Genomic DNA, 27,966 nt, shown 5'->3' with positions numbered 1-27,966 from the left:
CAGTGGTCAGGAGCTAAGCTTCTGGGCCCAAGATCTCGAGTCAAAAGCTGGTTCTGTCTCACTGACCAATGACCTTGGAGAGCAGTTACTCTACCTCACTCCAGCCTGTCAGTAAAAATGGTGATGATGATCACACCTAGCTCACGAGGATGTCGTGAAGATTGAGAGAGTACATACGAAGTACTATGTTTATGAAGCACTTGAGAAATATTAACAACTATTTATATTAGCCTTTGATGATTTTAAATTTGTTTTAAAAATGTGAATGAAAACACCAAGTTTACTTATAAACTAACTTAGGATAATTCATTATCGCTAATTCATTTAAAAAATTAATTTGTTATTTACATTGATCTGACTGGAGCTATGACATCTTTCTGGAACACAGCTCAGATAGTCAATAAAAGAAAAAGTTCCTCAGATAACTGTGCAGCCTCTGGCAAAATACCTATTCTCCTTAATCTTGCCTTAATCTTGTCAACTCTAAAACAGAATTAACAACGAGTCTACTCTGAAGAATGGTGAGGCCTTCCCTGGTGGAGCAGTGGTTAAGAATCCTCCTGCCAATGCAAGGGACACGGGTTCAAGTGTACTGTGGAGCAACTTAGCCTGCGAGCCACAACTACTGAGCCCGCGTGCCATAACTTCTGAAGCCCAAGCGCATAGAGCCCGTGCTCTGCAACAAGAGGAGCCACCGCAATGAGAAGCCCATTCACCGCAACCAAGAGTAGCCCCCGCTCGCCGCAACTAGAGAAAGCCCATGCGCAGCAATGAAGACCCAAAATAAATAAATTAATTTTAATAAAAAAAAGAATGGTGATGAGAATAAAAGTCCTTTCTCCCTCTCACGCACAGCAAATATATGATTCATTGAAAACATCTGCGGTGTATTGAGAGAAGGCAGGCCCCCTGCAGAGCTCCACAGGCCCAGGACCCTCCCAGGAGACCCCTAGGATCTTGGATCCACATGGCTAAACTCAAGAGTCAGCTCCTCCACGCACAGAAACGGAGGCACGCAGGTGATCACCAGGCTATTACACCATGGAAGAGCTTAGTGGCCCAGTCCCAAGCCTGTATTTTAAAGCTGGTCTTGCCAAGGCCATTCAGACACATACCCATGCTCAGTTTCCCTGCCACCAGCACGCTGTCACCAGGCGGCCTCCGTCTTGCCCTGCAACTGGAGAAATCCCACTCCATGCTCATCTGCCTCTTTTCTGGGAGCTGAATGTGGATGACAGCCAAACCTGCACCTCTGCTTGGGTGCTCTATTTTTAGCTTAACCTGTATTTCCTGTGTATTTCACACTGCAGCAGTTCAGCTGGATCCTGAGCATCTAGAACACTGGAAGGTGCTCAGTCTGACATTATGAGGTGGGTACTGCCACACCCATTTGCGTGTGAAGAGGCAAGCTTCCTAAGGTTAAGTGATCTGCCATTCTGCTTAGCTAGTAAACTATTAGGCATTTCCACTGGGATGTCCCCAGGGCCCAATGCACCATTCCCGCCATCCTCCACTTCCCAGCTCACTGCCCCCACGTCAGCTGTTTTCCTACACTCACCATGCCCACTCTGCTCCCCACCACCACTGCCCAGGTTGTTTCCACTTGTCACCAGCTCTTCCTGCAACAGCCTACAAGCTCCTTCCTTTACAGCTATTCACCAAGATGCCCCCAGCACAAGCCGCGCCAAGCCAAATCCAAACAAGCGCTCCTCTGCATAAGGCCCTGCAATGGCTCCCCACCCCCTAGAGAATAAAACTCAAGTTCAACCTCCCATTTCAGACTTCAGCACCTAGTTCTACTGCTTCTAGGGCTCTGAGCACATCCCAAATGGCCCGGCCTTCCTGCTGATGTGCCTTCTGTGCCTCAGATACCCACACTGCCTGGGAATTCTGGTTTCCCTGAAGCTCAGGTCTACCTCTTCCAGGAAGCTCTCCTTGCCCCCATCTCAGGCTCAGGTAGGAACACCTGTAATGCTCCACACTACATGGATAAAGATATAATCATCTCCTCTGTTCAACTACAAACACCTTGGGGGCAGAGTAGGTCTTTTCTTATCTTTATTGCTGAGTGCCTGGCACGAGGTCTGCACTCGTATACACTCAGATGTCCCAATGACTCAGTCCCCCTGATTTTCCAGACCCAGACGTCATCCTAGGCTCAGCTGTGATGGGGGCCCAGTGAAGCCTGTCTATTATCATCTCCAAAATCTCCCTGAAATTCTGCTTCTATCTGCATCTCCATGGCACTTCCAGGCTCAGGCCTCATCGCTGCCGGGACTATGAGATTGGCTTCCTTCCTCCAACATCCCCTATGTACAATTACACTTCCTATCTGCTTCCTGCCAGAGTTACACTACTGAAACACACATCTGACGTGAGTTCCAGGCCTAAGGACCCTCCGCAGAATTCCCGCCCGAAGGAGCTTTCAAGACCCTGCACATACTCTCCCCACATCCCCGTCCAGACCCACCTATTGCCTCCCACATGCCCAACGCTGGTCTGGAGGCCACTCCAATGCCCTGATGGGTGCACACCAAGCCCATCCCCAAGGCTCAGTTCGGAGGTCAGCCCCGGGTGAAACCTGCGCTGAACCACCTCCTCCACGCAGGACTCACGCCTGCCCCCACCCTGACCTCTACTGCGCCACCAACACCGCTCACAGCACCGCCAGGCCAGGGCCATTCCGGCCCTCGCCAACCCACAGGTGAGCCAGGCTGGGGCCTGGTTCGTCGGTTAGACGCTCACTCGCCGACAGTCGGTTGACCTGGCGCTAAGGCCGACGATGGTCAGCCTCAGGATCTCGAGAGCGGCGCTAGCCCCGCGCCGTGCAGGTGTCTCTCCCGCACCAGCCGCAGCAAGACTCACCACAGCCGCCCGCGCCTCTAGCTCCGCGGCGCCCCGCGAACATGCGCCGCCCGCTGCCTTGGACGATCCCCACGCACGCCCCACGCACGCCCCACGCACAGGCCGCGCATGTCACGCACGCTGCGCTCATGCGCAGCCCCCTCTCTGGCACATACCCGGGCCCTGCGGCGGTAGCGGCGTCAAGGCCGCTGAGGCGTGTCCCTCAGCCCCGGGCTCGCGGGTCCGGATCTCCTGCACCTCCCCCGCGGGGCGGCGCGGCGCCCCTGGTGGTGTGGACTCGAGCGCACCGTGAATTCTGGCCGCAACCACGGCTCCCTGAGGGCCCTGCGCGTGGCCTCCTCTGCGCTGTTTCTCGGCTGAGAAGGGTCTTGGTGGATCCTCACAGACATGTGGTGAGGTCAGTACGGGGCTGATTAGCTGTGGACTGGCTGGGGTGGGGGAGGGGGGCGGCCCTCTGCGAGCGTTTTGGTGTCATTATTACTGGTTTTATTACTGTGTGTAGCAGGATGTTCAGTGGGCCTTTTCCTGTTATCCTGCGATTTACGAGCCGGGCACAGAGGCAGCCAGAGGCATTCATTGGCCCGCCTGGGAAAGGCCCGGAGCCTGTCCCAGGGCTGCCGAGCACACCTGCTCTAAGGGGAGGTGGGAGGTGGGGGATGGCAGGAAGAGTCCATGTCTCACTGTGGTGGTGGAATTCACCAGAGAGTGTGAGTGTTACTTCGTAAATCATACCTCAGGAAACCTGGAGAAAATTAACTTTGAAAAACCCCATTAAGAAAATGAAGGGGGGGCTTCCCTGGTGGCGCAGTGGTTGAGAGTCCGCCTGCCGATGCAGGGGACACGGGTTTGTGCCCCAGTCCGGGAGGATCCCACATGCCGTGGAGCGGCTGGGCCCGTGAGCCATGGCCGTGAGCCTGCGCGTCCAGAGCCTGTGCTCCGCAACGGGAGAGGCCACAACAGTGAGAGGCTCGCGTACCGAAAAAAAAAAAAAAAGAAAGAAAATGAAGGGGGCTTCCCTGGTGGCGCAGTGGTTGAGAATCTTTCTGCCAATGCAGAGGACACGGGTTCGAGCCCTGGTCTGGGAAGGTCCCACATGCCGCGGAGCAACTAGGCCCGTGAGCCACACTACCGAGCCTGCGCGGCTGGAGCTTGTGCTCCGCAACAAGAGAGGCCGCGACAGTGAGAGGCCCGCGTACCGCGATGAAGAGTGGCCACCGCTCGCCGCAGCTAGAGAAAGCCCTCGCACAGAAACGAAGACCCAACACAGCCAAAAATAAATAAATTAATAAATAAAATTAAAAAAAAAAATGAAGGGCAGGCCACAGATTGGGAGGAAATCAAAACTCATACCTGATAAAGGACTTGTATCTCAAATACGTAAAGAACTCCCCCAATCCTGCAATGAATCTACAGAACAGATACTTCACCAGAAAAGGAAGGATGCTCCATCATCATCTGTCACTAGGGAGACACAAAGCCACAGCAAGCCGCCACTGGGCCACGCACATCCTCTCATCCTCTCAAATGGCCCAAATTAAGAAGACTGACAACAGTAAGTGTGGACGACAATGCAGAGCAACTGAAATTCTCATGCCTTGCTGGCACTGGACCTCCTCTGGACGTAATGGGTCCGTCCCTTGAGGTGCTTAGCCAAAGTACTTAGCCAAGTACTTTCCATTAAAGCAGAAGCATTTCTTACTTGTGATGAGTACCAGACAGGAAGATAGCTCTCCAGGGGAGTTTCAAGCCTGGAGCATGCATATTCAAGAGAGGCTAGGCATGATCATTATAATAAGGCAAAGGTTCCTCTAGGTTGCCAAAAACTGCAAGCAAGTAGGTAGGTGCCTGGTTGGTTGTTCACACTGTGGTATCTTGTTGACTGGAAGGCACTGTAACCTTTTTGGAACATCTGGTGTCTGGAAATTTCTGCAACTTAATCCTTAGTTTTTGCGAAACAAAGCACACTTTGGTTTAACCCCATCCTGTTCCTACAGAGCTATCACTCTGTGCCTGTTCCGTCTGCGTTAATTTTATCACCCACTTTTGCAGTCTTTGGGTTTAATTTCCCAAGGGCCAGCTACGGTAGGCAGAACTTTCATGGTGACCTCCAAAGATTCCTCTCCCCCAGCCATTCAGTCAAATGCTGCTCTTTGCATAGCTGTGAAAGCCTTTGCAGGTGGAATGAGGGTTATAATCATCTGACCTTAAATGAGACAACTCATCATGGATTACCTGGGTGGGCGCAGTAGAATTACATGAGCCCTTAGAAACACAGCAGAAGGTAGCTATCAGAGACCTGGTGGGAGGGACGAGGCAGACAGGGTCAGAGAGCCAAAGTGTGAGAAGTACTTGGCCTGCCATTTCGAGTTTTGAGGGAACAACGAGGCAGGGAATGCTGGCAGCCTCTGGAAACTGAGAATGACCTCTAGTTGACAGCCAGCAAGGAAACAGATCCCACTCCTGCAACTATGTTGGGGGAATTCCTTGGCGGTCCAGTCGTTAGGACTCCATACTTCCACTGCAGGGGGCAAGGGTTCGATCCCTGGTTGGGGAACTAAGATCCTGCAAGCCTCATGGCACGGCCAAAAAAAAACAAAAACAAACTATGTTGGAACTGAATTTTGCCAGCAACTCGAGTGAGTGTGGAAGCTTCCAGAAGAGAATGTTACCCTGCTCACACCTTGACTTTGGCCCTGTGAAACCTGACGTTGAGAACTAGCCACGCCTTTTGAGTGTCCACACTGTTTCCAAATGTCTGGTGTCTTCATCTGGACCTCCAATTATTATGATTCGTTTTATTGTGATACTTTTCTATTAATTTCACACATATCCCCTGCAGTTATAATAAGAGTTTACTTTATATACTGGAGGTTTGTGCGTATTTTCATTCTTTTGTTCAGCAAACATTTATTGGGGTTACCCAGGTGGCTCTTTGCTGGACCCTGATGTTATAAAGGTGAATAGTCATGTTCTTGTGGACTTAATGGGGGGGCAGAATAGTGTTTAAAAAAAAGAAAAAAATTCAACTGAGTAAATTTTAAAGATCTTATTGGCTTTATTCAATGATTCATGAACTGGGCAGCATCTCATCTAGCAAATAGAAAGGACCTCCAAAGAGCTGTACAAAATGAAAGTTTTATAGACAGAAGGAGGTGGGACAAGGAAGTTACTCTAGCAAAGAGCTGATTGTTTCAGGCAAGGTCACCTTCCTTTAGGGGAGTGTAGGGGCCTGTAGAGTGAATTACTTCACTAGTAATAACCAGTTAATTCCAGATTGATTGGCTTAAGATTCCATTTGTGGGAGAGGTTGACACTGTAATTAAGTTAGTTATTAAGTCTAGGTTTGGTGATGTGGGGCTTAGCACAGGTGACTCCATTTTGGGCCTGTTGTTCATTCTTTCCTTCCTTCCTTCCATCCAATTGGTCAAGAATCCCAACTCAGTCAACCGCCTGGTTAGATCTGACTCTGCTGCTCCATAGCCCTGTGGCATATCACAGTATTCTCTTTTCGTCTGGGTGTGTTGATGGCAAAGCCCAAGGGTTAGAGTCTGTGATATTGTGGTTTATAATAAGCAATAAGTATTTGATCTTCATCCCTGTTCCTGGCACCTAGCTTCTAAAACCCATGGAATTTCCTAAGTGATGATAGCAGTAAAAAAGTGTCTTTTGTTATGTTAATGAGGTGATTTGGGGGAAGCACACAAGGATGGGGGCTGGTTGCCCGCAAAGCCAACCAGGAGGCTAGAGGGTTGGAACTTTCAGTCCCACCCCCTCGCCTCCAACCTCCGGGGAGGGGAGAGGGGCTGGAGGATGAATGAATCAACCATGGCCAATGACTTAATTCAATCATGCCTCTAATGAAGCTTCCATAAAAACCCCGAAGGACAGGGTTCGGAGAGCTTCCAGGTTGGTGAACACTTGGAGGTTCGGGGAGAGTGGTGTGCCTGGAGAGGGCATGCATCCCTTCCCATACCTTGCCCTAACCATCTTTTTTATCTGGCTGTCTCTGATATATATACCCTTTAATAATAAATGGGTAACTAGTAAGTAAAATGTTTCTCTGAGTTCTGTGAGCTGCTCTAGCAAGTTAGTCAAACCCAAAAGGAGAGGTCGTGGGAACCTCTGATTTATAGCCAGTAGGTCAGAGGCACAGGTAACAATCTGGACTTACAATTGGCATCTGAAGTGGGGACAGTCTTGTGGAATTGAGCCCTCAACCTGTGGAATCTGATGCCGTCTCTAGGTAGATAGTGTCAGAATTGAGTTAAATTGTAGGACACCTAGCTGGTGGTGGAGAATCACTTGGTGGTGGGAAAAAACCCACACATCAGAATCGGGAACAAAATTGGAGAGTCATATATGTGCATCACTCTAAACCTTGCCTGGCACGTGGCAGGTGCCAGGTGAGTATGCTTGCTGCTGCTGTCATCATTACATCACAGGCTGGTCAATTCAGGTGGGTTTTGGCACTGTGCTGATGACACCTGGGACACACCTATCAGCCATTTGACAGGTAAGTAAAGAAGCTGAAGGTGGGAGATACAGACCCACACCTGGCCAAGAACTGTGGTGGAAGAGCCAGAGCTGGTTCTCACCACTCCTGACGCCAGGGGTGAGAGCAGAACTAGTGTTCGCCTTGTGGACTGGGACCTGGCGAGGGCCTCGAGGTGTTGATGCGGGGTTCCCTGGGCCTCCCAGAGCTCATTTCATGAGGCTGGTAGAGCAAGAGGCAACCTTGGCCTGAGTGGCGGCGCCTGTTAGAGGAAAACAGGGGTGCTCCCTGCCTTCCTGCATCCAAAGTTTGCCAGCCACCAGGCCCAGCTCGTGTGTGGTTTCTTTTTTCTTTTTTATTTTTTTTTTGCGGTACGCGGGCCTCTCACTGTTGTGGCCTCTTCCATTGCGGAGCACAGGCGCCGGGCGCGCAGGCTCAGCAGCCATGGCTCACGGGCCCAGCCGCTCCGCGGCATGTGGGATCTTCCCGGACCGGGGCACGAACCCATGTCCCCTGCATCAGCAGGCGGACTCTCAACCACTGTGCCACCAGGGAATCCTGTGTGGTTTCTTTTGAGCAGCCTCTCTGCTGCAGCGGCCCTCCATGATTTCTCACTATATTGTGAGAAACCCCCAAACACTAACTTCCCAGTTGGTCAGCCTGCTCATCAGAGTGCAGTGTCACCCTGGCTGGAGGTGTCAGAGGCTCTGGTCCTAGGCTCCCCTCGACCCCCTGCCATTGATCCCTCCCTCCCCACTCCTACTCCACGGAGAGGGGGAGTTTTTTTGACTTTTCTGTTTGGAGGCATGTCCCGTGCTGGTATAGGATGTTTGGGGAGGGAGAGACACCTCCCAAACGTCCTTGTGGAAAGGACAGCGAGTCTCTGGCTTTGGACGGGAGGACTTTGGGCTAGATAACCTTCACCCTGAAAACAGCCCTGCAGAGCCAGGGGGACCAGTGAGAGCCACAACCCTCTGCTGTCCAGGGACATGACTGTCATCACTCATACCTCTCCCAGAAGCAGCCATCCCCATTTGGCTTCCCAGCACATCCTGTCAGGTGGCCGCCTGCCCAGACCTCTGAAGCAGTTGGCTGGTGAGTCCACAGTGTAGGCTGAGCCAACTGCCCACAGCTAGCTTCCAAGCAAAGTTTGTTTTTGATTTTATGCTTATGTTTTTAAGCCCCAAAGACTACTGGTTCTGGGAAGGACTGGGTCACTATGTGACCTTGGGAAGATCCCTTGCAGCCCAGAGTGGCCAGGGCTCTATGACTCTAGGTTGCAGTTCCTGACTCCCTCATACTATAGCGTCCTCCTCATCTTGTTGGCACAGGCAACCGGACAGGTTGCCAGTGCCCACTTCTCTGGAGGGAGGTGGCAAGGGCATGGTCCAAGCTGAAGGAGAGGAGCCCCAGTCTGTAGTGCCCTTCCCAAGGTACCAGGCTGCATGGTGCAGCCGTAGCCCTTGGCCAAGGGATGGTAGGCAGGGCTGGGCTGGCCAAGGCCCTGAGGAGACAAGGTGGGGTTGTTGGCCAGTAGCCCCCTCCTACTGACTTCTCCATCGCTTTTGTTTGTCTGTTTGTTTTAATATATAAAGATAACATCTGTATTTGAGAAAAGAAAGTTCAAACTGTAAAGAAAAAAGTCAAAGTTGTCGTGTCCCACTCCAGCCCCTCCCTGGAGGTCGCCTCCCTTCACTGTTTGTTTCCAGTTCTTACTCTGGGTACCTCCATAACTCTAAAGCGTTCATCCCATGTCTTTTTTTTTTTGCCACACCTTGTGGCATGCGGGACCTTAGTTCCCTGACCAGGGATCAAGCCCGGGCCCCCTGCAGCGGAAGCGTGGAGTCTTACCCACTGGACCGCCAGGGAAGTCTCTCCCATGTCTTGATTTCTCAACTCTACCTGGTTTCTCTTGGCTCTCTTCTGTGAAAAATGTGAAATGAACACCATCTCTCCTCGCAACCTCCCAACTTGTTTATTACTTTGTTCATTGTTTGAGACTGGTGCTTCCAAAGGGGGGCCTCTAAGCACCTGCCTAAAATGCAGATCCCCAGGCCCCAGACATAAGTGTTGGGATTTGTGGTGGGATCTTGGAATATGCATTTATAATCATCACCTCTAGTTATTTCTTATGCACACTAAAGTTTGAGAATCACCATCCCAAAGCGTACCTTTATAACTAAGTAAATCTCTTGTCAGGATGCTTTTGTCTGCTCTGTCAGAAGCCCAACTAAGGAGTGATGTCAGCAAAAATGGAGGAGTAACAGCCATAAAAAGAAACAAAATTGAGTTATTTGTAGTGAGGTGGATGGACCTAGCGACTGTCGTACAGAGTTAAGTAAGTCAGACAGAAAGAGAAAAACAGATACCGTATGCTAACACATACATATGGAATCTAAGAAAAAAAAAAATGGTTCTGAAGAACCTAGGGGCAGGACAGGAATAAAGATGCAGATGTAGAGAATGGACTTGAGGACACTGGGAGGGGGAAGGGTAAGCTGAGACGAAGTGAGAGACTGACATGGACATACATATACTACAAAACATAAAATAGATAGCTAGTGGGAAGCAGCCGCATAGCACAGGGAGATCAGCTTGGTGTTTTGTGACCACCTAGGGTGGGGTAGGGAGGGTGGGAGGGAGACGCAAGAGGGAGGAGATATGGGGATATATGTACATGTTTGCTGATTCACTTTGTTATACAGCAGAAACTAACACACCATTGTAAAGCAATTATACTCCAATAAAGATGTTAAAAAAAAAAGTAAGAAAAAAAATGTGGAGTAAGAAACTTCACATTCCACCCTTCATAAAAACAATGAAAACATGAGCAAAAACTGACAGGATCAGTGTTTCTGGAACTTTGAAAATTAACCAAAGGCTTGCAGCAACCTGGGGAAAGCTTATTTAAAAAACAAAAACAAACAAACAAAAACAAAAACAAAAACAAAAATGGCTGATTCTCAATAAGAAGTAAAAGCTGAAATCTTCCCAAATTTGATGAATTTTGAGTTAGTAATAAAAAATTCAACAAAGAAAAACCCAGGACCAGATGGTTTCACTAGTGAATTCTATCAAAGATTTAAAGAATAATTAACATCCATCCTTCTCAAGCACTTACAAAAAATAGAAGAGGAGGGAACACTTATTATTTGTTTGTTTATTTATTTATTTATTGCTGCCCTGGGTCTTCGCTGCTGCACGTGGGCTCTCTCTAGTTGTGGTGAGCAGGGGCTACTCTTTGTTGCGGTGCATGGGCTTCTCATTGAACTGGCTTCTCTTGTTGTGGAGCACGGGCTCTAGGGCGCACGGCCTCAGTAGCTGTGGCTCTCGGGATCTAGAGCACAGGCTCAGTAGTTGTGGCGTATAGGCTTAGATGCTCCGCGGCATGTGGGATCTTCCCAAACCAGGGCTTGAACCCGTGTCCCCTGCGTTGGCAGGCGGATTCTTAACCACTGCACCACCAGGGAAGTCGGAGGAGGGAACACTTCTTAACTCATCCTACAAAGCCAGTGTTACCCTGATACCAAAGACAAAGACATCACAAGAAAAATACAGATAAATATCCCTTACGAATGTAGATGCAAAAATCTGCAATGAGATGCTAGTAAACTGAGTCCAGTATGATAAAAAAATCAACATAATAAGTGTTGGCGAGGATGTGGGGAAATTGAACCCTCATACATTGCTGGTGAGAATATAAAATGATGCAGTTGCTGTGGGAAAGTTTAGCAGTTCCTAAAAAGTTAAACATAGTATTACCATATGACCCAGCAATTCCACATTTAGGTACTCAAGAGAAATGAAACGATATGTCCACACAAAAACTTGTATACAAATGTTCATAGCAGCTTTATTCATAGTAACCAAAAAGTGTAAACAACCCAAATGTTCATCAGGTGATGAATGGATAAACAAAATGTGACCTATCCATACAACAGAATACTATTCAGTCATAAAAACGAGTGAAGTACTGACACAGGCTACAAAATGGATGAACCTAGAAAATGTTATGCAAAGTGGACGAAGCCAGACGCGAAAGGCCACGTATTGTATGATTCCATTGATGTGAAATGTCCAGAAAGGCACATTCATAGAGACAGAAAATAGGTTTGTTCCCAGGGCTTTGCTATTATTTCACATTGTCAAGGTTTCTAATGTTTGCCTTTGTTCTCTCATTAGCTGGCTTCCATCTGGGGTTTCCTGGTGACTGGCATGCGTTTTGGTCTTGGGCACACTGGTCTGCTGCTCCCAGGGGCTTGGCCCTGCGTGGGAGGGTGTGTGGGCAGTGGGGGTCCTGTTGAAGCCAGGCTGCTCTGTAGGATGCACGTGGGAGCTGCTGGCAGATGCTGTACCCACATCATCCAAACCTGAGTACTTTCTTTTAGCCTTTCTTAAAATACACACACATGTCTTTTTATTGTGAAAGATATCATTACATACAGCTTCACAAATGATTCTATAGCAAACATTCACATAGTCACCCCTAGGTATCGCCTCAGAAGCTCCATATATCCTTTCCACTCACCTCTCTCTAGAGATAAAGGTTATCCTCACTCTCATGGTAATCATTTCTTTGTTCTTTTTAGTTTTACCACCTATATATTTATTCCTGAACAATATGGTTTTACCTTGCCTACTTTTAACCATTATAGAAATGAAATCTGGTTTTCTGTCTCTTCATAACAAACACCCCAAACCTCAGTGGGCTGAAACAAGGGCCATTCTATTCTTCTTTCTCAAGTGCTGGGTTGCCTGAGCTCAGCGGGGTGGTTCCTGCTCAGGTCCTTGCACGCGGTCATGGGTGCTGGAGTCACATCGGGAGCTCCCTCCCTCCATCTCTGGTAGTTGATGCTGACTATTGGCTGCCACATGTACCCAGTGCATGTGGACACTTTTCCCTCTGGCTCATGGGATTATGCTCATTCAACTTTTTGAGGTAACGGCAAACTATTTCCTGCAGTGGTTGTACCAACGTGTACCCTTGTCAGGTGTGTGAGAGGTCTATTTCTTTGTCTCTATACCCTGACACCCCAGGGGCACCAGGAGGCCTTTAACTGACCCCGCTTGGGTTCTCTCCTGGCAGGACCTGCCTTTCTCCCCCCTCAGCTACTTGGAGGAGGGTTCGTGTTTTCAGAGGTGTCTTGAAGAGAGCTCCTGGGAATGGAGCTACCTCCTCATCTACCTCCTCCTGCCCCAGCCCGCCTCAGTGGGCCCTTTGGGGACAAAGTGGCACCCAGGGTGACAGCTGGAGGCTGCAGCCTCCTCCCCCAGCTGAGGCTCCTCGTCTGCACGCATGGTTGGCTTTTCCCTCAGCCCTGGTTGGTCCCAGTGTCTCACCCTATCTCCTTCTTCTCTTCCACAAACTCCTAAAAGCCTCTCAAAATTCCTGGCCCACTGATGACATTCTTTATTATTTCCGTATTGCCACGTGTTTATTAGCTCTCAAAGTCTTTACTGGTATGTGCAGTGGGACGCTCTGTAGGGGAGGGCGGGGGGGACGGGGATGGGCTCTGTCTGCTCCCTTGAATCCCAACCTCGGCCTAGCATCTCTGGCTCAGTTCCACCTTGCAGGCCCTGGCTTGTGGGCCCTCAGAACTCGGCATGTGGCAGGGATGGTCCCTTCCCCTGGGAATAGGAGGCTCTGGGTTCTGCTGAGCCTGTGGCCACCCAGCTGCAGGACCATACTTCACCCATCCTGGCAGCCAGACATGACCATGTGCCTGTTGGAATGGTGGCTTCTCTTACTTCTTAGCTCCATTCCCAGGAGCTCTCTTCAAGACACCAGCCAGCCAGAGCCCAGTTGCATGGGTCCTTCCTTGTCCTACTGTTGTCCTTCCATACCCCATGCCCTGCTGGTGTTTGTTACTGCTCTTGCCCATGGGCTCTTCTTTCCCAGAATGCCTGATCCCACTTTCGCCCTGGTGAACTCCTATCTTTCCTCTAGACCTATGTAAGGGGCAGCTCCTCTCCACAGCCTACAGCCTCCTGGGTAGGTGCTATGTCCCTCTGCTTGGCTCTTCTGCATCCCCATCCCTTGGTCTGTGGGGAATGAGAGCAGGAGGCACTGTCTGAGGCAACGTCCTTGTTGTTGTGGACATTTTTTGGGCCACCGTTTGCTGCAGGGATGCCCAGCTGGGACATTCCCAGCTCATGCGTATTCAGTGAAAGTGTGAAAAGAAGGGGGTGTCTGCAGGGGGCAACCAGGGCAGCTGAGGGGTAAATTCACAGGCTCCAGGCCCTGCCAGCCTCCTGGGAAGGGCTGTGGGCTCTGAGCACCTCCCTGTGTCTTTGGTGCGGTCAGCCTGGGCCTGGATGTTCAGCTCTGACCCACTCCTTGTTTGGACCAGTGCTGGCCTGGATGCCAACTCCTGAGGGCTTGACTAAGCCAGCGTGAGCTTGAGATAGGATCTGAGGACTGGCTCCTGGGAGCAGCAGGGGTGCCGGCCTATGTTCATGGCCGCTTCCTGCCCTTGGCTTTCCACCTAGCAAGCTGGGTGCCGCCACTGCCTGAGGAGGCAAGAGGTGGGGGCATCCTCTGGGGTGGGCCCTGCACACCAGTACTGAGTGTTTGAAATAACCGCAGGGCACCAATAACAATAGCATGGGAGCTGGCAGCAGGTGACAGGTTAAACATTCTAAGGTTTCAGTGTTGTGGGGAGAAGGGCAAAGATACTAACTTTAGAGGTTATTACTTTTAGAAGGTGACTGCCTAAATAGGTCCAGAAGGTATAATTTCTGAAAAGGTAAAAAGGAATTAAGAAAAAGACAAAAGTTAATCCAGCGACTTCCCTGGTGGCACAGTGGTTAAGAATCTGCCTGCCAGTGCAGGGGACACGGGTTTGAGCACTGGTCCAGGAAGATCCCACATACTGCAGAGCAACTAAGCCCATATGCCACAACTACTGAAGCCCGCGCACCTAGAGTCTGTACTCCGCGACAAGAGAAGCCACCGCGATGAGAAGCCCACACATTGCAACCACGAGTAAGTAGCCCTTGCTCGCCACAACTAGAGAAAGCCCGCACACAGCAGCGAAGACCCAATGCAGCCAAAAATAAATAGATAAATAAATTAATTAATTAAAAAGTTAATCCAAAAGAAAACGGAAAGGAAGGAGGAGAGTGGGCAGGGGGAGCTGGACATAGCTGTTACAAATAAATACAAGCATACTTGTAATCACAAAAAATGTAAAGGGACCAAACACTCTAGCTAAAAAGATTGTCACATTGTGTGAAAAATAACCCACGTTTCTGCAATTACAAGAAACCCTCCTAAAACAAAGAAACACAACATTGAAGGTCAAGGGAGAAGACTAACCAAGAGTGAACTTGTGGGTTATGTCAACGTCAGGTGCAGTACAGTTTAAGACAGAAAAGACCAAAGGTGGCTTGTGGGAAATACAAAAACAAAGCCAGGCTCTGGTAATATTCACAAGAAAAAGAGGAGGCACAAACAAAACACTAGGAAGGGAGATCTCACCACAGATGCCCCAGTAAGTGAACAGAAATATAAGAGGCTATTTATCAACCTCATGGCAACAAATTTGAAAACAGATGAAATGAGTAATTTCTTGGGAAAACAGTTTTCCAGAATGGAATCCAAAAGAAATTTTAAAAACCTGGATTGTCTTACAATTAAAGAAATGTAATCAGTGATTAAAAATCTGCCCCTCCCCTCACAAATGTTTTAAAAGCTTTGCAAGCATTATTTACAGTAGCCAAGACATGGAAGCAGCATAAATGTCAATCAACAGATGAATGAATAAAGAAGATGTGGTACCTAGATACACAATGGAATACTACTTAGCCATAAAAAAGGATGAAATAATGGCATTTGCAGAAACATGGATGGACCTAGATATTATCATACTAAGTGATGTAAGACAGAGGAAGACAAATACCATATGGTACCACTTATATGTGGTATCTAAAATACGATACAAATGAACTTATTCACAAAACAGAAACAGACTCACAGACATAGAAGACAAATTGATGGTTACCAAAGGGGAAAAGGGGTGGGGGAGGGATAAATTAGGAGTTTGGGATTAGTGGATACAAACTACTATACATAAACTAGATAAACAATGAGGTCCTACTATATAGCACAGGGAACTATATTGAATATCCTGTAATAAACCGTGGTGGAAAAAGAATATGAAAAAGATTATATACGTGTGTGTATCTAAATCACTTTGCTGTACACTAGCATTGTAAATCAACATTGTAAATCAACTATAATTCAACACAACATTGTGAATCAACTATAATTCAATTTTTAAAATGTTTTTAAACATGGAAAAAGAAATGAAAGGCTTTGCAAGCAAATTCTACCTTTCAAGAAACAGATGATTCCAATCTTGTACAAATTATTTTGGAGAATAGAAAAATAGGAAACTCGCACCTCATTTCTACAAGGCTGATATAACCTTGATATGCAAACTGAACAAGAGTAGAACAAGAATAAAATTACCAGTAAATCTCACTCATAAACACTGATGCAAACTGAATCCAATAATGGATCCAAAAGATAATTTCCCATGGCCAAGTTGGGTTTATCTCAAAAATGCATGATTGGGTTTCCCTGGTGGCGCAGTGGTTAAGAATCCTCCTGCCAATGCAGGGGACATGGGTTCGAGCCCTGGTCCAGGAAGATCCCACATGCCGGGGAGCAGCTAAGCCCGTGCGCCACAACTACTGAGTCTGTGCTCTAGAACCCACGAGCCACAACTACTGAAGCCTGCACGCCTAGAGCCCATGCTCCGCAAAAAGAGAAACCACCGCAATGAGAAGCCTGCGCACCGCAACAAAGAGTAGCTCCTGCTCGCCACAACTAGAGAAAGCCTGCATGCAGCAAAAAAGACCCAACACAGCCAAAAAAAAAAAAAAAAGCATGATTGGTGTAACATTATAAAATTACTTGAAGTAAATCACCATATTAACAGATTAAAAGAGAAAAACCACAGAATTATTTCAATAGATGTAGCCAAAAAAAAAAGTGATGAAATTAAACTTTCGTAATAAAAAATAAAAAACAAAAATAGGAATTGAAGCTAATAGAGTAAAGTACATCTACTAATATATAGTAGACAACATTAACAATGAAAGCATTCTCTGTGAGATCAGAAACTTTACATGATGCCCATGATGAAGGCTTCTATATGATGTGCTACTGGATATCCTAACCAGTGCAGTGAAATGAGAAAATGAAATAAAAATATGAAGAGTTAGAAAGAAAAACACAGACTCATTATTTACACATGATAATGATAATCTATGTGGAAACCCCAAAGGCATCTGCAAATAAACTATTAGAATTAGATAAGGTTGCTGGATTTAAAGCAAAATTCATTTGCATTTCTATACAATAGCAAAAATCAGTTAGAAAATGCAATTTTAAAAAGATTTAAAAATAGCAACAAAAATATAAAGAATCCAGGAATAAATCTAATAAAAGAACTGCAACCTGGTAATATAGTAAAAATAGTATCTGTGGCACTTCTTATGGGCCATTAATACTCTAGGCATTTTAATCCATGAGCAAATATTTTCTCCCAGTGTGTACCTTTTCATCCTTTAAAAAGTGTCTTTTACAAAGCAAAAATTAATTTTGATAAGGTTAAATTGATGGTTTTCTCCTTTTATGATCATGCTTTTGGTGCCATGTCTATGTCCTGAAGACTTTCTTCCAAGTTATCTTCTAAAAGTTCTATAGTTTTACATTTTACGTTTAAATCTAGGATTCATTTTGAGATTTTTTTTTAATGATGTGAGGTTTTGGTTGAGGTTGATGTTTTTTTCTATTGATATCTAATTGCTTTAGCGTATTTGTTGAAAAAATTATCCTTCCTCCATTGAGTTGTCTTTTTTGTGGTAAAATGTGCATCCCATAGAATTTAGCATTTCAGCCATTTTTACAATTCGGTGGCATTAAGTGTGTCATATTATTGTGCATCCATCACCACCATCCATCTTCAGAATATTTTCATTATCCCAAACTGAAACTCTGTACCCATTAAACAATAACTCCCCATCCCCTCCTCCTCCAGCCCCCTGGCACCCACTATTCTACTTTCTGTCTGTATGAATTTGACTACTCTAGGAACTTCATGTTAGTGGAATCATACAGTACTTGTGCTTTTGTGTCTGGCTTATTTCACTTAACATAATGTCTTCAAGGTTGATCCATGTTGTAGCATGTGTTAGAATTTGCTTCCTATTTAAGACTAATATTCCATTGTATGGATATACAACCTGTTTATCATTCATCCATCAGCGGATATTTGGGTTGTTTCCACCTTTTGGCTGTTGTGAATAATGCTGCTATGAATGTTGGTGTACAAATATCTGTTTCAGTCCCTGCTTTCAATTTTCTTTTGGGTCATTGACTTGCTTTTGCATGCTTGTCAAAAATCAGTTGTACTTGTGTGGGGCTGTTTCTGGGTTCTCAGCACCATTGAACAATGTCTCTGTCCCCTGTAAGCAGTATTAATATCTATATAAGTTTTAAAATCAGATAGTGTGATTCTTCCCACTTTATTCTTCTTTTTCAGAATTGTTTTAGCTATTCTAATTCCTTTTCCTCTCCATATACATTTCAGAATAATCTAGTTTATACCTATAAGAAATCTTCCTGGGATTTTGAAGGGAAGTGCATTATTCACTATACATTATTATAATGAATAATGAATAAGTGCATTATTCATTATTCTTTATCACATAACGTCTTCCAATCCATGAACATGGAATGCCTCTCCGTTTATTTAGATGTTTTTTGATTCCTTTCATCAGTGTTTTATAGTTTTCAGCATATAACTCCTGTACATATTTTGTTAGATTTACATCTAAGTATTTTGTTATGCTACATTGATTGATTTTTGCTTATTAAACTGATTTTGCATTCCTGGAATAAATCCCATTTGGTCATGTATTTTTTATATGTGTTGCTGGATTTGGTTTGCTAGTATATTGTTGAGTATTTTTGCATCTGTATTCACAGGCATTATTGGTTTTAGTTTTCTTGTGAAGTCTTTGTGTGACTTTGGATCAGGGCAGTTCTGGCCTCATAGAGTGAGTTAGGAAGTGTGCTGCCCTCTTCTATTTTTTTGTAAGAGTTTAAGATTGATTGGTATTAGTTTTTCTTTACTTTAAACATTTGGTATAGTTTACTAGCGAGGCCATCTGGTCCTGGACTTTTCTTTGTTGGAAATTTTAAAAATTACTAACTCAATCTCTTTACTTGTTATAGATCTATTCAGATTTATTTCTTCTTAAGTCACGTTTGGTAGTTTTTGTTTGTAGGAATTTGCCCATTTCATCTTGGTTATCTACTTTGTTGGCATACAATTGTTCATTGTATTCCCTTAAAATCACTTTTACTGTTAGTGAGATATTATTACCGATACCTCTTCTTTCATTTCTGATTTTAGTAACGGTTTTTAAGGTCAGTTTAGGTAAAAGCATGTTAATATTGTTGAGTTTTTAAAGAAGCAACTTTTACTTTCACTGATTTTGAGGGTTTTTTGTGGCTCAGGATATGGTCTATCTGGTATAGGTTCTCTGGGCACATGAAAAGAATGTGTATTCTGCTGCTGTTGGGTAGTGTTATATAAATTTTGATTAGATCCTGTTGTTTGATGGTGTTGTTGAGTTCTATCTTCTTGGTGATTTTTTGTCTATTTATTCTCTCAGTTGTTGAGAGAAGAGTGTTGAAGCCTCAACTATAATTGTCAATTTGTCTATTTCCGCATTCATTTTATGCGGTTTTGCTTCCCATATTTTGCAGCTCTGTCGCTTGGTGTGTACACATTTAGGATTGCTATGCCTTCTTGGTGGATTGGCCCTTTTATCATTATGTAGTCTCTGTCCCTGGTAATTTTCTTAATGAAGTGTACTTTATCTGATATTAATATAGCCACTGCTGTATTTATTTGATTAATGTTTGCATAGTATATCTTTTTCTATACTTTTGTTTTCAGTCTACATATGTCATTCGATTTGAACTGAGTTTCTTTTAAATAGCATATATTTGGGTAATTTTTTTGGTGCACTCTACCAACCTTTGTTGTTTAACTGCTGTATTTAGACCACTTACATTTAATGTAATTATTGATATGGTAAGGTTTAAGTCTGCCACTTTGTTTTCTGTGTATTCTCTTTCTCTCTGTTTCTCTGTTTACCTTTTCTTGCCTTCCTATGGCTTACTTGAACATCTTTCAGAGTTCTGTTTGAATTATCTATAGTGTTTTTGAGTGTATCTCTTTGTAAAGTTTTTAGTGGTTGCTCTAGGATTACACTTTATACAGATAACTCATCAAAGTCTACTGATGTCAACACTTTACCAGTTGGAATGAAGTATAGAAACCTTACCTCCCTTTATGTCCCATTACCCTTTCCTATTTATAATACAATTATCTTATATATTTCCTCTACACACCCTGAGAACCACTTTAGGCAGTGTAATCATTTTTGCTCCAACCATCAAACATAAGTTAGAAAACTCAAAAGGAGAAGGAAAGTCTCCTTCTTCTGTATTTACCAACATTTTGCTTGTCATATTCTTTCTTCCTTTTTGATGTCCAAAGATTCCTCCTTTTATCGTTTCCTTTCTGTTTAAATAACATCCTTTAGCCATTCTTTTAGGGTACATCTGCTGGTGACATTCTCTTAGTTTTCCTTCATCTGAGAATATATTTATTTCCACTTCATCCCTGAAGAATATATTCACTAGATACAGAATTCTGGGTTGACATTTTCTTTTCCTTCTAGTGCTTAAAAAAATGTGCTACATTCTCTGGTCTCCATGGTTTCTGATGAGAAATTCTGTCATTTGTTTTGTTTTTCCCCTATTGGTGAGATGTCCTTATTTTCTGGCTCCTTTCAGTATTTTTCTTTGTCTTTGGTTTTCAAAAGTTTAATTACAATGTGTCTTGGTGTGGATTTCTTAGGATTTATTCTGTTTGGGGTTCTGGCAACATCTTGAATCTGTATGTTTTTTCTTTTCTTCTTCCTAAACTTAGGAAATTTCCAGTTATTATTTCTTTGGGTACTTTTTTATCCCCAGCCTTTTTCTTCTCTTCTTTTGGTACTCCGATGACATAGATGTCAGACCTTTTGTTATGATCCCACATTTCCTGAAGTTCTGTTCTTTTTTTTTTTTTAATCTTGTTCAGATGGAATAATCCTATTGTCCTATCTTTAATTTTTTTTTTTTTTTTTTGCAGTACGTGGGCCTCTCACTGTTGTGGCCTCTCCCATTGCGGAGCACAGGCTCCGGACACGCAGGCTTAGCCGCCATGGCTCACGGGCCCAGCTGCTCTGCGGCATGTGGGATCCTCCCGGACCGGGGCACGAACCCGCGTCCCCTGCATCGGCAGGTGGACTCTCAACCACTGCGCCACCAGGGAAGCCCCCATCTTTAAATTTATTGATTCTTTCCTATGCCCTCCCCCGCTTTTTGCTCTTGAGCGAAACTCTATCTGCAGTTGGTCCTATTCATCTTGGTCAGAATCAGAAACTCTCTTTGGCATGAGGAGACAGAGAAGAAAACTATAAGAAATCATAACTTAATTTGTATTTTCTGGTTATAGAAGGACTTTTTGATGGCTAAAGATAAAGATTGAAATCTCATAGGGAAAACCTTAATAGATTTGAATACTCAAAAATTCAAACTTCTATAACATTTTGAAAAAAATTGTCAATAGGTTAAGTAGGAAACAGCAAAAAGTATATGCCATATATATGATAGCAAGTAATGTTTCTAACATATAAAGTGAGAAAACACCAAGGCTCTATGTGGATACATAGACAGTTCACCAAAGAGGAAATAAAAATGAGCAGTATTAATTGGAAAAAAACTTTAACTTCATTACTTGTGAAGAAATGCCAATTAAAGTAAGGTGCCATCTTCTACCTATCCAATTAGTAAACTTTAAAAACTGTGACTACCTAGAGCTAATGACAGGCAGTGAAAATGCGTACTCAGATAAGGCGTCTAAGGGACACACCCTCTAGGGTGTGAGCCAGAAATGCTACTTTGAGGAGTTTTTCCTGAGGAAATTACCCGAAATACCAAGGCTCATGAATAATGCCATTCATAGCAGCATTATTTATAATAGAAAATTATCATTTATGAAACTATGTCTTGAGGGATGGTTGCATAATTACCAGGATGATCATCACCGTAAATGTTAATCCAGCATCCACCTTGAGCCAGGAAGTGCTGTCCACTAAGCTCCTTGGCAGCCCTTTGATGTTGAGCCCATTACCATCCCCATTTTATGGAACCTTGGAACAGATTGCCTTGGTCACCACCCACTCTCAGGAGTCGGGGAGATAGGTGATTCCATCCTGGCTCTCCAGCTCCCAAGGCAGTTAGAAACAATGATAATCATGAGGGTGTTTTTTAACAGAGTAGGGACATGTTTACAATATGATGCTAAATGAAAGAGGATCCAGAATGACTCTACTGATTTTAAGTGAAAGTATAAAATTGTTGCAAAATGCAGCATGCAGAGAAGGACTGAATCTGTGAAGGGACGGGTGGGGGAGAGAAGGTGGACAGAGAGGCCACAGAGGCAGTGCAGGTATGAGGGGTGAAGGGTGCGGGGTCAGGGCTGCCTTGGGCTCCTGGGGCCACTATTGCCATTACACAGAGCCTTTGCTGGCCTCCAGGAGATCACACAGAGACCACCATCTGGTGCGATCCGTGAGGGCACAGGGGTCTACAAGACCCTGGGTTTCTTGTCAACCAGAGCCCTCTGCCCCCCACACTCCCCTACCCACTGGGGAAGGTTAAGCAACAGTGCCCTCCTGTTCTGCCAGCCAGCCAGTGGTGCCCGCTCTGAGGACCAAACTGACATCAGATGAGCTGTGAAGGTCAAGGGAGCCAGGGAGGCTGTCTCAGGAACCTGGAGGGCGCTCAGGAATGGCAGCAGAGGACTCAGGATTGATGACTGCCTCCCCTTCAACCTTGCAGTCTCCACCACGGAGGGCTTTGCATCAATGGTGGGACAAAGGCAAGGAGAGCCCAGTTCCCTCATCTGAACTGTGAACTCACCAGCTCTTTGTCAAAGGGCACTCTGGGCATCGGCACAGGCACCCATGCCCCTCCCACGCAGGGCGCCTTGGGCCCCAGGGCAGGCCTGGCGATGTTGGAGGAGCTGCCTCTGGGGCACCGGTTGCACCAAGAAAGGGCACAGGCAGTGCTCTGTGCTCAGAGGCTCCACAAACAGCTGCTACCCTGAGGAAAACATCCTTAACTATTTCAAAGCCAAAAGACAGAAGGGACATTATTTCTCACTTCCCCCATAATGAAATCCCTTAACTAGGAGCTTCCCAAACCCCAGTCCTCAGAAATCTGGAGCCTAAATTTAGATTGTCCCTGGAAGGTCACCGGATCACCGTGGTGCAGGGTCAGCTGGCAGCTGCTCAAGATAAACTGATTTCTGCCGACTCAGGCCTTTCCCCCACACAATTAATGAGATCCTGCCGCACTTCCCCTGGGAAAGCAGAACAATAGCAGCAGATGAGCAGGTGGCCTTGGGTGGCGTGCTGGCCCAAGAGCCCCTCGCCAGAAATCAGGGATCCACACCCTGCCCAGCCTGGACCCTTGGCCTGCAGGCCTGCAGGCCTGCGCCCACCACGTCACCCCAGACCCGCCGGTCTCCTCCTGCCCTTTCCCACCTCTGGGCTCTTGTGTGGAACTTCTTCCTGGTTTGGGGCTGAACTATCACCGCCTCAGAGAGGCCTTCATCACTTGGTGTCACTCTGCCGTCTCTTTCCCTCACAGCCAAGGGCATACCTGAAAGCCCTTCCCAGTCCCTGGTTGAGGGCAGGAGCCCACTGGGTGTTCTACCCGGACACGATGCTCCGAGTATAGTAGGTGGCCAGGAGACTCTAGAGAGTGGAAGGAAGGGCAGGCAAGTCTTCACGCCCCCGCAGGTCGGGGCTGGGCCTCTCTGTGGCAGCTCTGATTCAACTGCGGCCAGGCCTACAACCAACACAGTGGTGTCGGGGTAGAAATCAGATTGTGAGAGGTGGGGACTGAGGCCCTTCTGCCAAGTCCCCGAGATACTGTGCAGCTGTCCCCAAAGAGACGTGGACTCACAGGGGCTGCTCCAGGGTGCCAGGCCAGGATGGGCCCAAAGTGGCAGAGAGAGGGAGGCAGGTGGGCAGGCGAATGGGGAGAACCTTGTGCTGGCTGCAGCTCTGAGGTGCTGGAGGAGTGGCAGGTGGCCAGAGGTCAGCATGGGTCACAGGCAGCCCCCTGCCCAGGACAGATGCATGTAGACGGCCACTGTGCTGGGGCTCGTTCCTGGATACTGGTGGGATCAACCAGCGAGCAGACGGGCAGCTCCAGCTTGGGCCTCGAGAGCAAGGCTGAGGGATGGGAGCAGGAAGGCATCCAAGAGGAAGTGACCTTGGTAACACAACCTAGTAGATGCAGGCCCTGCCCAAGGGTTACATACTGCAAGCAGAAGAGGCGTGGGTGTAGACAGACCAGTCTGAGGGCCCAGAGGGAGGCAAGTCTGAATGGAACGTGGAGTATGCTGCTGGACTGGGCAGACCCAGTGCAGCTGGCCCATGTCACCTGGGCCGCTCCCGGGAGTCAGTGCTTCGTCCATGGGCAGTGCGAGCCACAGAGGGTTTCAGGCAGAGTGTGACCCAGGAGCAGGGCCTGCTGCGATGCCCAGCTGCCCTGAGGAGAACAGCCCCAGTGGCCAAGGGTGGGGCCTGGATGGCCTGAGGAGGCCACAGCAATCGACCTGGGAAGACAGCAGCGTGGAGTGTCATGGGGGGACCCTGGGCAAGGTCCTTGGACTTGGGCCACAGGGAAGCGGGATTGAAAGGGTGGGTGGGTGGTAGGGCTGGGCCCCCTGGAGTGGATGGGGGAGGGGACGTCCAGAAAGGTCTGCAACAGGAGGGAAGCAGCGAGTGAGGGGTGTCTGGGAGGAGGCAGTGGTCCTTGGAGCTCCATCTATGCAGGAAGTGAGGGGGCTGGGGTGAAAGAAGGGGTAAAATTGTCCTCCCCAATCCCACAGGGCCCAGCAAACTTGCCTTGGGTGCCTCCCTGTGCTGGACGACAGGGTATTATCTCAGCCACCTGAGGAGAAGGAACCAGGCCCAGGAAGGACCGATCTGTTGAGGCGCCCAGGCTTTGGCCAGCCTCAAAGGCAGGCCTTCTCTGGGGAGGCCCTGCTAGCAGTCAGGCACCTGGGACCTGAGGAAGGAGTGGGGGTCCTGGTAGCCCCACTCCAGGGCAGAATACAGACTTTGCTTTAGACAGAGGGGCTGACAGGGAGTGGGGAGGGGGGGGCTGCCAGAAAGGGACTAGTGCCCCTACCTGAGCCTCAGGGGGCCCCACTGTCCATCCCAGTGGGCCTTGGAGAAATGGCTGGGCCATTGTGCAGAAGAATGCCCGGAAATCCCTTGCCTCCCGCCTCCAGCGAGGATGGGGGCTCTTCCTCCCAGTCAGGAAACTCCATGTTGGCTTCCGGAGGGTGGCCTGGGGGCTGGGGTGCCAGGGTAGCACTGCAGCTGGTGGGAGGGCAGAGTACAGCCCCTGCGTTTCTCTCTCTGTCTCTTGTCTGAGGCCTGGAGCAGGGAGTAGGTGGCAGAGCCTGGGGCCACGGGCTGCTCCTGGGAGGATTGCCTGTATGCTGGGTCACTGGGGATTTACTGACGCGGTGTCGCCTCAGCTGGGCCTCAAAGGATGGGGGATGGGCAGCATCTCCGGAAGAGGAGCAGTCGGTGCAAAGGTTGGGAGGTATGGGAAGCCCCGGCAGCAGGGGCAGAGTGGAGGTCTCCGGAGGCCATGGGAAGGCCCCGTTCTTTCTGCTTCGTGCTGGAGCCGCAAGCCCCAGGGACGTGGTGGCGCTGGGCAGGGCCTTGGACGAAGCAGGAACCTCGGCCTGACCCGCACAGGCCTTCCTGGCTTCTCGGCCTGTGAGGGAGGCATTGTCAGCACTCGAAGGGCCACAGTGGTCGGGGTGCAGAGAAGGGGGCTGTGTTGGGCTTGGACTCCAGGGAGAGCTTCCTGGAGGAACAGGCCGAGCTGTGTTGGCTAACCCGGGGGCCCTCGGCGCAGTGGCTCCCGCCGACCGGGGCCAGGGAAGAGTGGAGCTGGCCTGGGAGGTAGGGACCAACTGGCTCGTTCGAGGATGTTTCGGGGAAATCGGTGCAGACCCAGGGTCATGCAGCTCCTGAAACGGCGAGGTGGGGGCGCACAGGGAGGTAGTTCGTGGAGCGTGGTCAGCTTGGAACGGGCTCTGCAGCGACCATGACAACAGCGGATGAGGGTCCGGGGCCGCCACCGGATGCCCCGCGGTTCCCCGCGCCGCCCGCCTCCCGCCGCCCGCCACCCGCTACCCCCACGCGCAGTTGTTTTCCTAACTCCTGCTGCCGGGGGCGCCTGCGATTGGCTGCGGGCGGATGGCCTGGGCGTGGATTGGCTGCTCAGGGCGGGGGGCTGGGCCCGCGGGTCATAGTCCGCCCCACGAACCTTCAAATGGGAAGCCCCCCTAGAGGCGCCAGCAGACCCGAGGCTGTGCTGTGGTGCCGCTGGGCCCGGGATCGGAGGGAGTAAGCTGTGCGCGCCCGGAGGCCCCGGGCCGTCGGGCGCCCGTCTTGTCTCCAGCCATGGGGTCGGCGGCGCTGGAGATTCTCGGCCTGGTGTTGTGCCTGGTGGGCTGGGTGGGCCTGATCCTGGCGTGCGGGCTGCCCATGTGGCAGGTGACCGCTTTCCTGGACCACAACATCGTGACGGCGCAGACCACCTGGAAGGGGCTGTGGATGTCGTGCGTGGTGCAGAGCACAGGGCACATGCAGTGCAAGGTGTACGACTCGGTGCTGGCGCTGAGCACAGAGGTGCAGGCGGCGCGGGCGCTCACCGTGGGCGCCGTGCTCCTGGCGCTTGTCGCGCTCTTCGTGACCCTGGCGGGCGCGCAGTGCACCACCTGCGTGGCCCCCGGCCCGGGTAAGGCACGCGTGGCCCTCACGGGCGGCGCGCTTTACGCGCTCTGCGGGCTGCTGGCACTCGTGCCGCTCTGCTGGTTCGCCAACATCGTGGTCCGGGAGTTCTACGACCCGACCGTGCCCATGTCGCAGAAGTACGAGCTGGGCGCCGCGCTTTACATCGGCTGGGCCGCCTCGGCGCTGCTCATGTGCGGCGGCGGCCTCGTGTGCTGCGGCGCCTGGGTCTGCGCCGGCCGCCCCGACTTCGGCTTCCCGGTCAAGTACTCGGCGCCGCGGCGGCCTACGGCCAGCGGCGACTACGACAAGAAGAACTATGTTTGAGTGCGCTTGCGCGGCAGGGCCGCCAGCGGGAGGACCGGCCAGGGGAGCCCCGGCCAGGGGAGCCCCGCATGGACGGCGGCCTCCGCGGCGCACAGGCTCTGCGGAACTCTGGGTCCTGCGCACGGACCGGACTCTGTCCGCAGCCCGTCCTCTCCGGCCTCCTAGCCGGTCCCGGGCTGCGCCCTGCCCCGCAAGGCGACGCGCACTTGGGAAGACTCGCTCTGTTTCTTTTTGTGTGCAGTGCTGGCTCCGACGTGGGTAGGGCGCGCGTTCCTTCGGCTGTGTGGGCACTGGACTGGAGATGCCGCTCCCTCTCTGACCGTCAGGGTCTTGGATGCCACCCACTCCCTAGTGGCTCCTGCTGATTCCAGAGGGGCAGACCGAGAGCCCAGGGGCCCCAGCCTCGGCTGCCGGAGGGACGTTTATAACTGGCCTTCACTCCATCCAGGCTGGCCTCCGGGTGGGGGCAAGAGACTTGGTCTGGACCTCCCTGTCTCACCCCTGCAGCTCGCCAGGCAAGGCTTACGGGCACCGGATCCTGGGTGTGGGGCCGGGGCCCTGCCCTCCTTCACAGCTTGGGGGGTTGGGATAAGAGTCCGCTTAGTAAATGGTTTGGATACCCTCCCACCTGTGTCCTGTTCTTTGTCCAGTCACCGCCTGTGCTTTGCAGCCCCCATTCATCCACCTACCCACCAAATTCTCCCCAAAAAGCTCCTGGGGGGACCTTCCAGGGCTGGCCTCTGGGATCCCGAAGGTCCCATGGCCATTTCTCAGGTCCCTCCTGCCATCTGGTCACCTTCCCGTTGGGTGGGAAACAGCCACAGCTCACTGCAACCCAGGGAGGTGAGATATGTAGTCAGAAGGGCCACTGCTGAGCCATAGAGCCTGGGGGTGGGGGTGGAGGTGGAGAGCAGGGGCTGTGATGCAGACCCCAGCAGAAGATGCAGGTTGACCCTAGCCAGTGTGTGTGGGTCTTGGGATGCAGGTAGGGCTAAGGGTGGGCTGCCAGGCTGCTGGCTTTGCCTAGAAGAGGCTGGTCCCCAGGCACCACCGGACGGGCGTTTTCCACCTGCCCTCCCAGGGTTTGGCCATCTCTGGGTTGCCTCACATGGCTAGACATCTATACAACACTGACTCCGTCCTTTCCGCCAATAGTGCAGTGGGAACAGGGGCAAATCCAGGATGTATGCTGGGCTCCAGCAGAGCTGGCTGCAGGTTGAGAAGCGCGTTGCCATGGGGAGGAGGCACCCGCGGCCAGCTGCCCAGATTCAGCTTCAGCCCCTCCATCCTAGCTCTCTGCACAGGGCCTGTGC

The 27,966-nt window shown here is 49.1% G+C and overlaps 1 protein-coding gene across 3 annotated transcripts in view; it reads left to right on the top strand.

Annotated features, from left to right (window-relative positions):
* Positions 1-27,277, top strand: part of CLDN5 (claudin 5) — a 64,148-nt gene extending 36,871 nt beyond the window's left edge. For 2 of the 3 annotated variants that reach the window (XR_016387572.1, XR_016387574.1), the window contains one exon: positions 493-8,752. Coding sequence is in view for 1 of the 3 variants with exons in the window: in XM_089894844.1 (XP_089750970.1) it covers positions 25,997-26,653 (657 nt within the window). In the remaining 2 variants the exon portion in view is untranslated. Of the gene's footprint in view, positions 1-492; positions 8,753-20,580 lie in introns of those variants that run through there. The other variant, XM_089894844.1, reaches the window with a different exon arrangement.
* The last annotated feature ends 689 nt before the right edge of the window (positions 27,278-27,966 follow it).

The sequence above is a fragment of the Delphinapterus leucas genome, chromosome 14 (genome assembly GCF_059928025.1).
Source record: "Delphinapterus leucas isolate spDelLeu-1000000601 "Yukka" chromosome 14, BTC_Dleu_Yukka2, whole genome shotgun sequence".
NCBI classification, from domain to species: domain Eukaryota; kingdom Metazoa; phylum Chordata; class Mammalia; order Artiodactyla; family Monodontidae; genus Delphinapterus; species Delphinapterus leucas.
This window is presented reverse-complemented; position numbering and strand designations above follow the sequence as displayed.